Genomic DNA, 14,687 nt, shown 5'->3' with positions numbered 1-14,687 from the left:
AAACCTGCTCAACATTTGGCAATAAAACCCTTTCTGATTCTGATTACTATTTATCTGATTCCAAAAAATCAGATAAATATCAGCCTGACCAAATGACAACGGTAGGAAACCAATATGTGAAAGAAATGAACAACAGTGTACCGATTTTCAGTTACTTACACCTTCTTTAATACGTAGTATGACCTCTACAGCTGAGACTAATGAGTGTTTTTTGTAATTGCTGTGTTTTCCCCCATGTTAGCACATCTGTATCATGAGGAATCTGCTGTATTCAAACAGTGAAGTGTGAAATAATCCTCATTTCAACACAAATTCAGACTCAGCTCAAACTCACAGATGGCTGTCAGCTCGATGTTAAGAGGCTGCTGTACACCTGCGGTTAATAATACAAATAACATGAGTACTGTAATGTGGTAATTGTTTTTCATTCTCATTTGACAAAGAAGGAAAAACAAAAACTCAAAAATGCACTGAGGCCTCAAAATGCAGAATCTCAATCCAATGGCTGAGCTTGCCATGTCCGTACTGTATATACAGGCTACTGCCTGATACGAGTGAGGACGTTTGCATTCTTGACTGCTCTGACATTCCTGTCAACTTTTAAAAAAAATATTTTGAATTGTCTGAAATTCAGTCACAATAAAAAACTGTTTTTACTTCCAAAGTGTCAGCGCTAACACCGTCTCACCAGTCACCCAAATTTTCATGGTTTCCAGACAATATTTGCATCTAGAAATCCAATTAGCCTCTGGGCCCAGAAATGATGCAGAGAAATTTTGATGCGACCTGAAAATGTTTAATCTCGGGTGAAAAATGTTAGGGCACTAATGGCTGGCCAGCATACAGCTGGTTTGTTCGTTCTTGGTTTCAGCAGGTCAAATTCATGCAAATGATTCTGACCAAGTGCACATTAACATGTTAAAGCTAAATTCTGTTGAACACTTCACAGGAGTTCACAGCAAGTTGCATAAATGTGCTGTCGCGTCTAAATAAAGGTGTATTGGGCTCATCTCGGACGGGGACGAGTCTGCCTACAGGAGGGAGGTTGAACGTCTGGTGTCTTGGTGCAGCCACAACAACCTGGTGCTGAATGCCCAGAAGACAGTGGAGATTATTGTGGACTTCAGGAAGCACACAGCCCCACTCCCCCCCATCATCCTGACTGACACCCCCATCACCTCTGTGGACTCATTCCGCTTCCTGGGTACCACCATCACCCAGGACCTGAAGTGGGAGCCCACCATCACCTCCGTCATCAAGAAAGCCCAGCAGAGGATGTACTTCCTGAGGCAGCTGAAGAAATTCAACCTGCCAACACGGACGATGATGCAATTCTACACTGCAATCATCGAGTCCATCCTCACCTCCTCCATCACCGTGTGGTACGCTGGAGCCACTATCAGGGACAAACAGAGACTGCAGCGTGTTGTGCGCTCTGCTGAGAAGGTGATTGGCTGCAGACTCCCATCTCTGCAGGACCTGTACACCTCCAGGACACTGCGGCGTGCAGCCCGGATCTCAGCTGACCCTTCTCACCCTGGACACAGTCTGTTTGACCTGCTCCCCTCAGGCAGGAGGCTCCGGTCCATTCGCACCAGAACCTCTCGCCATAAGAACAGTTTCTTCCCCTCTGCTGTTGGACACATGAACAATAACCATATGACTGTACCCGCCACTAACACATGACCCTACGCTGTGTTCACTGCATCATTCCATGTTTGGCACTGATCACCACCTGCACTCATGTATATATCTTTCTACGTAGCACTCATAATTCTTATTCTCATGTATATATCTCATGTATATCTCATGCACATATCTTTCTTTCTACATAGCACTTTAATTCTTATTGTCTGCACTGAAGCACCGCAGCAATTTCCTAATGTTGTAAACCTCAACATCTGGCAATAAACCCATTCTGATTCTGATTCTGATTACACAAACACACGCGGGGGCGGTTTTTGATTGATAGCGAGAGAACTGTGCAGCTTTGATGGAGAGGTAACATTTATGAAACTAGGAGGGAAGTCGTTAAACTTTCATACTGAGAAACTGCATGAAAGTAAGCAAGCCTCCAGCTCATTCTGCTGCAGATTTGCTGTTGTGCGTGGGATTGTTGTCCTGGAGTATGACCCAGTTTCAACCAAGCTTTAGCTGTCAGACAGATGGCCTCACATTTGACTCTAGAATACTTTGGCAAACAGAGAGTTCACAGTCGACTCTATGACTGCAAGGTGCCCAGGGTCCTGTACTACGAAAGAGTTCAACATACCCAGGGTACAGTATCTTTCCATTAAATGGATTCACTTACCCAAACACTGCCAATCAAGTTAAGCGATCACATGAAGCTGACTGTCAATTCACTGAAGCTTTCTTCCACGTGCTCACATGAAAGGGTGGCATTGGTAGCATTTGACTAATCACAAATATGGCAGCAAAACAGCTTTTAAAAGCAGAATGGGAGGCAGAGCCTTCAGCTGTGAAACTAGCCCCCAGTTTGGATTCAGGAGACAGCCACCCTTTACTTTTAAGATTAGACTTCAAACTTTTCCTCCCTTAGTTATGCTGCAGTAGGTCTAGGTTGCTCGGGGATTCCCATGATGCTCCAAGTGTTTCTTCTTCACTCACCGTTTATTTCCCCACTCACTGTGTTTATGCAACACTCTACATTTAATGATTAATGGCTCTGGTTCTCTTCCACAGCATGTCTTTATCCTGTCTTCCTTCTCTCACCCCAAATGGTCGCAGCAGATGGCCCCGCCCCTCCCTGAGCCTGGTTCTGCTGGAGGTTTCTTCCTGTTAAAAGGGAGTTTTTCCTTCCCACTGTCACCAAGGTGCTTGCTCATAGGGGGTCATATGATTGTTGGGTTGCCTTTAAGCAACTGTTATAATTTTTGGCACAATGTTAAAAAAAAACAAAAAAAAAAAAAACAACCTGAATTGAGTTCAATTGAAGTATGAGGGGTTTGTGCTGATATGCATCATGATGCACATCATGATCAAAGAGCTTCTCTTTAGTATCTCGTTTGGCCAAAAGACACAGTTTCAGAAGTATTGTAGTTTGCTAACACCTTTGCAAACCTGAGCCGTGCTGTCGTGTATTTTTTCAGAGAGGCTTTCTGCTGTCCACGTTCCATAAAAGCCATATTTGCTCAGTCTTTTTCTAATTGTACTGTCAGAAACTTTTAACCTTGTACAATGCTAACTCAGGCCTGTAGACTCTGACATTTGGAGTGAATTTCCTGTGGTGTCCACTCCTAGGACAGTACACACTGAGAGTAGATTGATAGTAGTGATGGCCCGCTTGAAGCTGACGCTCCGGAGCGTGTGTTGAAAAAAACAACACACTGGTTCAGAAGCACTGTGTCGAGGCTTGCTTCGTTTGGCAAAAGTCACGTGACCAGTGACGTCCGAAGCTTCATTACGCACGTAACTGCTTCGGTACCTGATTTAAACGGATATAAGGAAGTGAATCATCCACGGGATTCGTGGAGTGTGTTGATGGTGACAGATAGCGACGAGGTGATCATTCCACTCACAGATATGGAGCCAGCGAGGAAGAGAGGACGTTCTGGCGTGTGGGAATATTTTGAGTTGATTTTGCTCAATTCATTTTATCTGCCGAAGTGAAAAACTTGAAATGTCCAAAATCATGTTTTCATAATGTAAATATCATTACAGCATATGACTTTAGGAACACTTCCATGTGAATTAAAGCTGATGAAGACTACAAAAATGTATTTGACACTATACGTACATTACATTGCTACAGTTTAGAAAATCATTTTGTTTATTGTTTTTAGGTGATAGTCTGCAGGACCCAGGAATACCTGCATATCTACCAGCTTGCAGTGTGGTTCCTGCACTCCACAGCCTCTTCTGTTCCATGCAAGTGGATTTTCTCCAGGGCAGGAGAAACTATTTCTAAGAAAAGAAACAGACTCAGCCAGCGCACAGTAACACTAATCCTCTTTTTAAATGTAAATAACAAAAGGGCTACCTTACATAGATCATGTTTTTACTTTGCAAGTTCTTGATTAGGGGTGGGTTTTGATTATCGCTTTTCTGATTACAATCCATGCTAAATTGAATAAAGTGATATTGATTCATTAAAATCCCGTGTCGATTTGTGAATTAACGTTATTATGCCTGAAACGCCAGCATCTCAGGTTAAACCTCACAACATGTCGTCAAACACCATACAGTAAAACAGTAACTGGGAGCAGGTTTACGGATTCTGCATACAAACGTGAACACAGAGCGCGGACCCGACGCGTCAGAGTCAGATTTTGGTGCGTCGTCGGGTCCGCGCTGTGTTTGCCTCTTTTTTTCCCCGCTGGCTTCTGCATCTGCAGGTTTCATAACTCTCTGTTTACATCTCTAATTAAGTCTCACATGTGTCAGCTTTCTTTTAATAGATACGAAATTATGGATATATACTGTTAAATGATCAGAATTGTAATATTTCTGACTGAGGCAAAACTTTCCAGATTCCAATCAAATTGAATCGGATCCTGTATCGAATCAAAATGATTCTACAAATCAGTGACGATGCAGCCGTACTCAGCCCCCTAAGCATTTTCCCTTTCCAGTTCACAATCAATCCCACCCCTAGGTCAAAAATATGTATAGGACAATTGGCCTCATCTAATATTTTGTATGAACCTGTCCAGCTGTCCAGTGATTAAATGACAAGTAGATGGAGGCAGGACTTCACAGCAGGGGCATACTCCATAATGTGCTGTGCATTATCATATGTATATTATATATATTGCTCACTTATTGTATTTACCAACATCAAGGAGTTATGAGCAAAGAAAGGCCACACCATAGTGCATGTTTAAATAGGGAAAGTTTATTGATCAAAATGTATTACGCAAATACGCATTACATTTTTTTCAGCCCCCCAATCGAGAAAACAAAACCAATTACATGTTCAAAGCAACGGAACGGTGGCCCAATATCAGAGAGAACTCCACTCTTGAGTGAGCAGTGATGATTGAGCAGTCCGTTTTATTTTGCAGATTCAAGCTGCTCTTCAAAATTTTCACCACCAGATGTCACCGGAGAGGACTGTGTTGAAAAGCTTCGAGTAATGAACCGTTTTTCAATACAAGCTTCAGTGCTTCGGAAAGCTTCATTTGGCCATCACTAATTGATAGACTTTAAATTGTTTAAAAAAGGATTTATAACCCAGACTGATGGGAAGGGTCATAAAAGCCCATCAAGAATTGCTGATGTCTTTTCTTTGCTTTCACCTCTGCTGTTATAGAGATGGTCACAAATGGTGATGATCAATTAATCAATTGCATTTGATTGTCAACACCTGGATGCTTCTCTTTCTTTTAATTCTGATGGAAGCAGTAGGGGTGTACTTAATGTTTCACACACTGTGTCAACATTTTGGCCTAAGTTTTGTTAAATAAATGATAACAGGGTCTCATCGTGAGTTTAATTTTTAAGACCTGCTGAGGACAGGTTTATTTGAGCTCTTGTTACATAAAACCTACACTTGAAGAAGGTTGCTTTTTAATATGACATTACTTTTGTTTGTCTGTGCAAGGAGAACAATTTCAGTAACAAACAAAAATGCATCAACTTTGTTTGTTTTGTTTGTTTTCAAACAAGGATTAGTTTATTTATTTCACTAAATAGAACAAATCTGATCCTGCTACCAATGACCACATTACTAGCATTGTGACATGCTTATTTAGCACAGCGTGTTTAGTTGGGAATGTTATGTGCATGCTCCTTGAAGTGACAGCAATTGGAAAATTAAAAGAAAGTTTCAAGATTAAGGAGAAAAAGGAAAAAACCCATACACTGATAGGGTGATGCACTGATTTGACACTGTACCTGTCATAGATAGTCACAGATCTGCACTCTTCTTCTTGCGTCATACTACTTGTTTTAGAAGCTGTGTTCTTAACTTCCATCTGTGTTACAAAGTGTATAGTGGGTCAGCAGCGTGTGTTTAAAAACTGTTTTGCTCCACAGGGCGGTCAGCATGTCCTTACATGGGGAACTAAGCTCCCTTGATGAATTTAGGATGGTGCTTAGATGGCATAATGGGTACATTGAGTTTTATGCTAACACAAATAAGCTCAGCATCACTGCTCCTAAAAACAGTCTACACTCTTTGTGCCATTCCTTACGCTCAAATCCTCTTACAGTAGGCTACACCTCTTTCTGCTAATTTCACCCCCACTGTGGTTACAGGTACTTGTGAAATGATATTATTCACTTTCAGCAGTAACCTGAGTCCATGAAAGCAAACAGCTGAAGATGAGAAAGTGCTATGACAAACATGTTTGTTTCCTCTCACAGGGAACTCTAGTCACCATGTCACCATGTCTGTTAGTGAGCAAAACAAGAAGCAATGATGCTGTTATACAACCAGAAAGGAAATGTTAAATGTATTTCATCCTAACATATTTCCTATTGTTGCATGTGTGATGCTAGCATTATACTCTGGACATCCGTTGTAGCCATCAGCCACCTAGAACTGACATTTTGTTAACTTTGTTAGAGATTACCATTTGTGACATCTGCCACCTGTGATGGGGTCATCACTGTGTACATTCATCCACAGAACTGCACTGAGGTTTGAACAATAGATTCATTCACTCATTCCTTTGTGAGTAACACTGCTCGTCAGGTCAGAAAATGTTCTTTTACAAGCGCGTCCATGCTCACAGGTGTACACACGGGTGCTCACACCCACAAACTACACCTTTTTTGGCTTCTACCTCAAAGCACACTGTGTTCTGTTGATCTTACGTGCTGCACAATAATGTTTAATATTTAGTATTTACTGTCATATTCACATAGATCATTGTGATGTTGTTTATTATGTTGCTCTTTTTTCTTCTGCTGCTTTTTTCTCTTTTTTCTTTCTCAACAGGTGACCCAGGTGATTGATAGATGTAGTTTTTGTCTGCTTATTTTGTTGGTTTTTGGGTTTTGCCCTTTATCCCCGTCCCTCTTCCCCACTGTTTTTCTTTCCCTCTTTCTTTTCCCCAATCAAGTCTGTCCCGTATTTAGCAAGTTAAAATAAAATAAACAATAAAAGGTAAAAAATAAATAAATACATAAATAAATGTTCTTGTGTGGCATCGATTACAAATAACATATGTGTTACTTAAAATGGCAGGTTATTTGTATCAAACTGATTCAAAGGTCCCTTCTGTGAATTTCTACTTTAACATGGTGCAGGGATATGTTATTTGGGGGGGGGGGGGGGGGGGGTTGCTTTGCAATGTGGTAGGATCCCCCAAGGAAAAAGGTGTATTACACACACACACGGCTCTTTGTCTGGTCCTGGGTGAGGGACCAGACAAAGAGCAATTCAAAGGACCCCTATAACTGTCAAAAGAGCAAGGGACCTGTGTACCCTGCACAAGACTGGGTTACCACGGCCCCATCCACAAAGAGCGACTGGTGCCCAGGTGCAGTCCGAAAAACCTGCCCTGGCAGACTGATTTCCGACTATCGAGGGTGGCTTTTGGGACATGGAATATCACCTCTCTGAAAGGGGAAGAACCTGAACTAGCTTGGGCTCGGGAACCAGTCTCCTGGAGAGGGGATCGACGTTGTTCCAATCTGGAATTGCCTTCAGTGAGAGGCAGTGAGCAGGGTGGGCAATCCTTTATCTGCTCAGTACACTGGAGTTTCTGCCAGTGAGTGAGGGGGGTGTTTCCCTGCGCCTTCAGCTTGGGGAACAGGTCCTGACTGTTATCTGCAATTATTTGCCAAGTGACAGGTCAGAATACTCAACCTTCTTGGAGTCAGTGGTGGAGGGTGCTCAAGGGTGCTACATGTAGTGAATCCATTTTCCTACTGGGAGACTTTAATGCTCATGTAGGCAATGACAGCAAGACCTGGAGAGGCGTGATTGGGAGGAACAATCTGAAATTAAGGTGTGTTCTGTTACTGGACTTCATCCATAGTGAACACAGTCCATCAGGGCTGCCCTCTGTCACAGATTCTGGACATAGGCCAGATGGTGGGAGGCTTGTGCTTTGGTGACCTCAGAATCTCATCCCTCCTTTTTGCAGGTCATGTGGTTCTGCTGGCTTCATGAGGTAGTGATCTGCAACTCGCGTTGGAGCGGCTGAATGTGAAGCAGTGGGAAAGAGGATCTGCACTTCCAGGTCTGAGTCCATGGTCCTCAGTCGGAAAAGGGTGGGGAAAAACTAAACAAACAAAAAACACACTTAGAGTTGAATTTTGCTAATTTTGACCTAAAGCAGGAACATAATGGTCACTTTCCATTTGCATCTTTCATGCAGTTTTTATAAACTCTTTAAAGTGAGAAAATGTAATGGGACAGTGAATTCATCCTTAAGAAGCTGATTTACTTTTCCAGTGTCGCTCCTTAATCCCAGTTAAGTGGAACCAGCTAGTCCCAAACAGGTGTCGTCGTTGTCTCAACTGCAACCAGATAAGCCATCTTCACCTTCTCCTCATTAAAATGCAAGTAGCTGGTTTCCACTCGTTCATCAGTTCCAGTATTAACTGTTCCACTTTTACTTTCTCCCTCTAATGCTGCTTCAACCCTCAGACTTTCATGCTCCAACTTAATCTTCTCAGTTTTTGCTTCCCCATCTCTAATTTCATGTGCTGATCAACAAACAGTTCTGACCTGATATCACTGGACTGCCTCCAGAGGTTTACTTAAAATTGTGAGTCCTTCAACAACACTCCTCAATTAATTCATTTTTTCCCAGCCCCTACAGATTAACTGTCAACTAGAAGTTCATTTAAAAAATTCAAGAAAAAAACAAACAGACAAAGTGAGAAACACAATCACAGAGAAATTGGGTACACTGTCTCCTCTTGGTAACATTGTCTCCTCTTGGTTACACTGTCTCCTCTTGGTTACACTGTCTCCTCTTGGTTACACTGTCTCCTCTTGGTAACACTGTCTCCTCTTGGTTACACTGTCTCCTCTTGGTTACACTGTCTCCTCTTGGTAACGCTGTGTCCTCTTGGTTACACTGTCTCCTCTTGGTAACACTGTCTCCTCTTGGTAACGCTGTGTCCTCTTGGTTACACTGTCTCCTCTTGGTAACACTGTCTCCTCTTGGTTACACTGTCTCCTCTTGGTAACGCTGTGTCCTCTTGGTAACACTGTCTCCTCTTGGTAACACTGTCTCCTCTTGGTTACACTGTCTCCTCTTGGTTACACTGTCTCCTCTTGGTTACACTGTCTCCTCTTGGTAACGCTGTGTCCTCTTGGTAACGCTGTGTCCTCTTGGTCTTGAACCAGGGATCTTTTAGGTGTTAACCATTACACTGGAGTAGAGAGCAGCCTAAAATACTAGCTTTTACCTACTGCTGCTTCTTTTTACATCAACACAGTGGATATCTTTATTTAAATTGACCTGTACCAGATCTCCTTTGGAATTCTGTGCTCTGGCTTCATTTACTCTCTGCAAACAAACATTTCCCTGTAACAGGGATTAAATGAACACAAACACATAGCTGCTGCCATGCTGTTTGGTTTGTGCTGACACATCATCAGTCACCAGAAACCATGTATTGATCTGCATATAAAGTGCACTTAGCAGGAGTGCTGCAGGATTAGAGGGAGGGATGCAGAGGAACATGAAAGGTAGGAATGGAGCAGGAGGAAGAAGATGAGACGTAGGGGCAGAGGGAAACAAAAGGCCTGCATGTAAATTTACAAGCCGTTATTAAGTCATGCGTACCTGAAAGAAAGCTGCTTTGCTGTTTTGAGTGTCCTAGTCACAGGAAACAGTAAAGGCGTAGAGGCAGTAGGATGAAACATTATCAAGAGGAGCAAACAGTAATTTTTCAGCAAATCCAGGGGTGATGTAGAAAAAAGGCTAGGCTAATGCTTTAAAATAAGTAAATACAAAACGCTGTCTTTGTGCAAGCATTGTACAGCAAACATGTCAAAATCCTTAAATAAGCATCAAAGCAGCCAAGATGAGAGTCAGGACATCCAGTCATAAAGTCTGAGCTAAAAAGAATGCAGGCGTGTGCTGTGCCTTTGAGCCGAAGTGCAAAGTTTATAGAAGCAATCATATGATAACATGAGTCCTGCTAAACCTACTAAACAATGTACATTTAATTCTACACCACAACAGCAGCCACATTTGACATCATTTATCTAAGAGCTACAAATAAACAAACAAATAAATAAATCTAACCACGGGACTATTTTTTACATGTTATTACTGATAATAATATTTAATTATTCCATAAACCTCCTCAGGCACTCTAATATAAGGCTGACACTGCACACTTTGTAAGAGTACTACTTCAAACATAAATAAAAACATAAAAGTACACATAAAACAAATGAACTCATTATAACAAAGCTCACGTTATGGACTCATGAATTTCTCTTCAGTCAGTATGTTCAGGAATTACATTAAATGACGAGCTTTGGCATGAAAGCAGTGCCTCCTGCTGCAGCCATGGCTCACAGGCTACCACATGCTGAGATGGCGACTGGTGGAAGCTTGTCTGTGTAGTGACCAGGAGTCTCCACCTCCAACTCTGCTTTTGCTTTTAATTTCCTGCTACGTCTCTGGGTGCTGAAAGCAGCATTCTGAGGGAAATGCCCACAGGACATTATAACAGATCACCTTCACCTTAGTGGTTGAAACACAAGCACCCACTCCAATCATGATGATAATAAACTCGAAGTAAAATGTGCAACTTTCCCTACAATTTCCACAGAACCTGCTAAGATATAAGCTTTCTTAAAATTAGAACCACTGGCAGCGCAATTTAGACTTGACTAAACAGACGGTCGAATAAAACACCCAGTCTGGATACGTCTAAACAAGAAATTTGGTATTTTTATTATAAACATGTTATATTTGTGTAGGAGTCATTTTCAAATCTAATATTCAAATCTTATATCAGATGGATGTGGCAGAAAACACTGCCCTCGCATGTGAGCTACAACATATGATACTCTTCAATATTGTTATTTAATAGTAACACTGGTATTATATAATGTTTAACATTATATTTTAATGATAATAATAACAAAAATGTAAAATATTACAGAGTTGTTCGTGACCAGATGTGACATGTTGAAATGTTTCCGTTTGAATACTGAAGTGTGAAGACCGTATGCCACTTCAGTCCAGTTGTAATTGTCAATATAAATGCAAAGACTCGTCTTTATTTATTTTTAATCTAATCCTGTTGATTTTGAAGGAATTAAATTAGGAATAAAACTGATAGTTTTCAAGTAAAAATACATGAAAACCAAAGATTGTTTGACTTGTCATGTGACTCTGCTGCTGCCATCTTGCTGACTGACTATCAGCTTCTATAAAAACACTTGTGTTGGTTTTTGAAAGAAAAACAATAATAAAAATAACAATCAGACAAAATATTTCACTGTTGAGAAGATTTTCTACAATATTTTACCATTATGAGTTTGATATATCACAATGAGTAGTACTTAGTACTTATTTTCGTGCAATGTGATGCTGAGTGACTGTTAAACACTGGCTCTGATAAAGAAAAAAATATGAACCAGTGTCTATCACAAGCCTCCCCCATCAGCCTCCTACTAGATGCACGTATGGTAGAAATGTAAAAATCTGTGATTTAGAGAAAAGTTGACCTCGGTGACCTGACGGGTTTGACATTTGAACTTGTCTGAGCCTTTTAGCAGATGCACCTGTGGCATGAATTTCATAATCCTGCAAGTTATTCACAAACTGTCCATGTCGCCCAGCAGGGTGACAACAATATCCCATCGGCCTTTTACGGCGGAGGAGTGAAATGATATTCCAGTCAGCTATGTTAATGCATGTGTTATTACTTTCTGAGTTTTAATGGCACAAATGTGACATCCAGTAATAGCTCATCAAAATACCCTAAATGAGCTTCAAAAACTGTCATGGAAGAAGAGACTAAAAAGGCTAAACTACTGAAGTAATCCTGTAACAGTCTGCCGTTTGCAGCTCATTCTAAAACACGACGAACCTCTGATTCCTTAATATTCAGTCTTTTGACCATCACACTGTCACCCGTGAGCAGCAGCCAACATTTATGTTTTGTGTGCCACCTCGTCTGTGGCGCTTTTCTGGGATTCTGTTACATCTGACTGATGAAATAAAGAACAACAAAAGTCCCCCGCCCCAAGCAGAGGCTTGGTCTTTTTATAAACTTGGCCTTAAAAATGCTGTGTTGGTTGGAGGCGTTTTTCAATGGCTCTAGAGTTAATCTAACATGTTGTCTTTTGATTGTCAGAATATCCAGAGGAAACGCACACACTGCACTTAAAAGCTTTTGGCTTTGAACCTTGGGTCTGACTCTATTCATATAATACACATTAATCTGACTGACAGAGCATATGAACATTTTTAGCCTAGAAAATCAAGCTCCACTGGATACAGGACAGACAGCGACTGCCCATCTATTCACATTTTCCTACCAAAAACTTCAACCTGTTCCAAGGGTTTTCCAGTATCAGCTCATTGCATCTTAGTACTACTGCAGTCATCAGCAATATGATGGCAACATTATGTCAGCGACAATTCCCAAAACAAGCAAAACAGATCTGCCAACGCTGGAATAATCTCAGTCCAGGCCAGAAATGCCGCACGCAGACGAAAACTGCACATTAACACGAATGCATATTAATTAAGATGTTGTGTGCAGGTATATCAGACCATCTGTTCCCTTCAAGAAGAAAGAAAATACTCTGAGCTCACGCGATCATTCACGTGCAACTTTTTGTAAAGCAACACCTCCTCTCACGTAGACCTCCGGATGACTGACTGATTTCACCGCATGAGCCTTCCAAAGAGGGACGTCCAGTCCTGCTGGAACGAAGTGCAGCAGATGTTGCAGGCTTCATGCTGCCAGTCTGCACCGCACTGCGCCCCGCATCCACCCAATACACAACACCAGCGCCGCCGCGCAGACTGCAAGCTGCTCAGCTCCTTTTTATGAACAACGACAGCACCACCACACACCGTTCTCCACCTCTCATCTGCTTGTCCTGTCTTTCTGTTAGTGCGTTTTCACGCCTCCTCCACCCCTGATCTCCTGTCAGCATGATGCGGACTCCCTGACCAGTGACTTCAATGTGGAGGAGCTGTCATCCCTTAATGCGGTAAACTCCCAGCCCACATCACAACACGCACGCACGCACACTCACAGAGCCGAGCAGAAAGACGCAGTGAACTCTCACTGCAGCGCCGGTATTTTGCTCCAGAAGCAGCAGAGAGACACTTACAGTACGCAAGAACTGGATTTCATCCTCGCCTTCTCCTCCTTCAGCCATGGTTAGTGTTCACACGGTGAGGCTCGTACAGCGTCTGTGTGCCGAGGCTGGCTGTGCTTGTGTGCGAGTGTGTGTGTTGTGTGAGCAGAGAAAGGCAACGCATAGATGAACTCCTCTTTCATTGGATGGCTCACGCTCGTCGGGGGCGGAGCTGCACAGGAGCGTGTATGTGTGTAGTGTGCGTGCTCGAACGCTACGTTGGTCGGGTTACTCCCTCTGCTGGCCACTGTGGTCCCTGCCAGCAGAGAGCATTTCCACTAAACCGGGAGTGAGGAACTCCAGGCCTCAAGGGCCAGTATCCTGCAGGTTTTGGATCACACCCTGGGTCAGCAGACCTGAATCAAATGATTCGTTCAGTTCCCGGCCTCTGGAGAACTTCAAGACATGTTGAGGACATAATTTAGCCATTTCAATCAGTTATGCTGGATCAAGGACTAAAACCTGTAGGACACCGGCCCTTGAGCCCTGGAGTTCCTCCACCTGTGGACTAAACAAAGTCACAGTCATCAGTCTGGGTTGTGTATGTTTGTGTATGTTGATGACATGTATATTTCAGTTTATCTCATAGTGACAGTAAATGATGATGCTTCAGTCAAAACTGTTATATAATAAGAAAAACTTCAGCGAGCTATGTTCCTACCATCACCTATAGTCACGAGCTGTGGGTAGTGACCGAAAGAACGAGATCGCGGATAAAAACGACAGAAATGAGCTTCCTCCGAAGGGTGGCTGGCCTCTCCCTTAGAGATAGGGCAGGGACGCCGGAGATCCGGGGTAGAGCCGCTGCTCCTCCACATCGAAAGGAGCCAGCTGAGGTGGTTCGGGCATCTGACAAGGATGCATCCTGGGCGCCTCCTGGCTGAGGTGTTCCAGGCATGTCCCACTGGGAGGAGGCCCCGGGACAGACCCAGGACACGCTGGAGAGATTATATCTCTCGGCTGGCCTGGGAACGCCTTGGTGTTCCCCCGGATAAGCTGGAGGAGGTGGCTGGGGAGAGGGAGGTCTGGGCCTCTTTGCTTAGGCTGCTGCCCCCGCGACCCGGCCCCGGATAAACAGAAGAAGATGGATGCATGTTTAAACAGCTTGGCTATATCAATGACTATTTAGTGTCAACTTCTTAACCATCTTTTAAAGTCAAATATGACAAATACAAATTTTGTAAATAAAAAGAATTTGACCTCCTGTATTTCTGCATCATTTAAGTTGACTGTAGAATCGAGTAGCCCCTGTTTTCACAAAGAAACTTGAATGGTTTTGTCTTTCCTTCTGGAGGTATGTGGCTGTGGCTTACCTTCCTGCATCTTCATGATGTTCCTGTTGTCCTCTGGGAAAATCTGTATGTTAGTCACAAATTTATTTTTTAAAGTTTATTCTGCAGTGGTGGTGCACATGGCAAAC

General features: G+C 42.6%; 1 protein-coding gene across 1 annotated transcript in view; it reads right to left on the bottom strand.

Moving 5' to 3' along the window:
* Window positions 1-13,350, bottom strand: part of LOC146663001 (ryanodine receptor 2-like) — a 313,610-nt gene extending 300,260 nt beyond the window's left edge. The window contains exon 1 of the mRNA XM_085415589.1: window positions 13,241-13,350. Within this exon, the coding sequence (XP_085271715.1) occupies window positions 13,241-13,288 (48 nt within the window). The 5' untranslated portion in view covers window positions 13,289-13,350. The remainder of the gene's footprint in view (window positions 1-13,240) is intronic.
* Between the last annotated feature and the right edge of the window lie 1,337 nt (window positions 13,351-14,687).

Source organism: Rhamphochromis longiceps, linkage group LG8 (assembly GCF_057381845.1).
Source record: "Rhamphochromis longiceps isolate RC_006_pf linkage group LG8, R_longiceps_female_GT1.1, whole genome shotgun sequence".
NCBI classification, from domain to species: Eukaryota; Metazoa; Chordata; class Actinopteri; order Cichliformes; family Cichlidae; genus Rhamphochromis; species Rhamphochromis longiceps.
The sequence above is the reverse complement of the archived record's forward strand: the minus strand, read 5'-3'. Positions and strand labels throughout refer to the sequence as shown.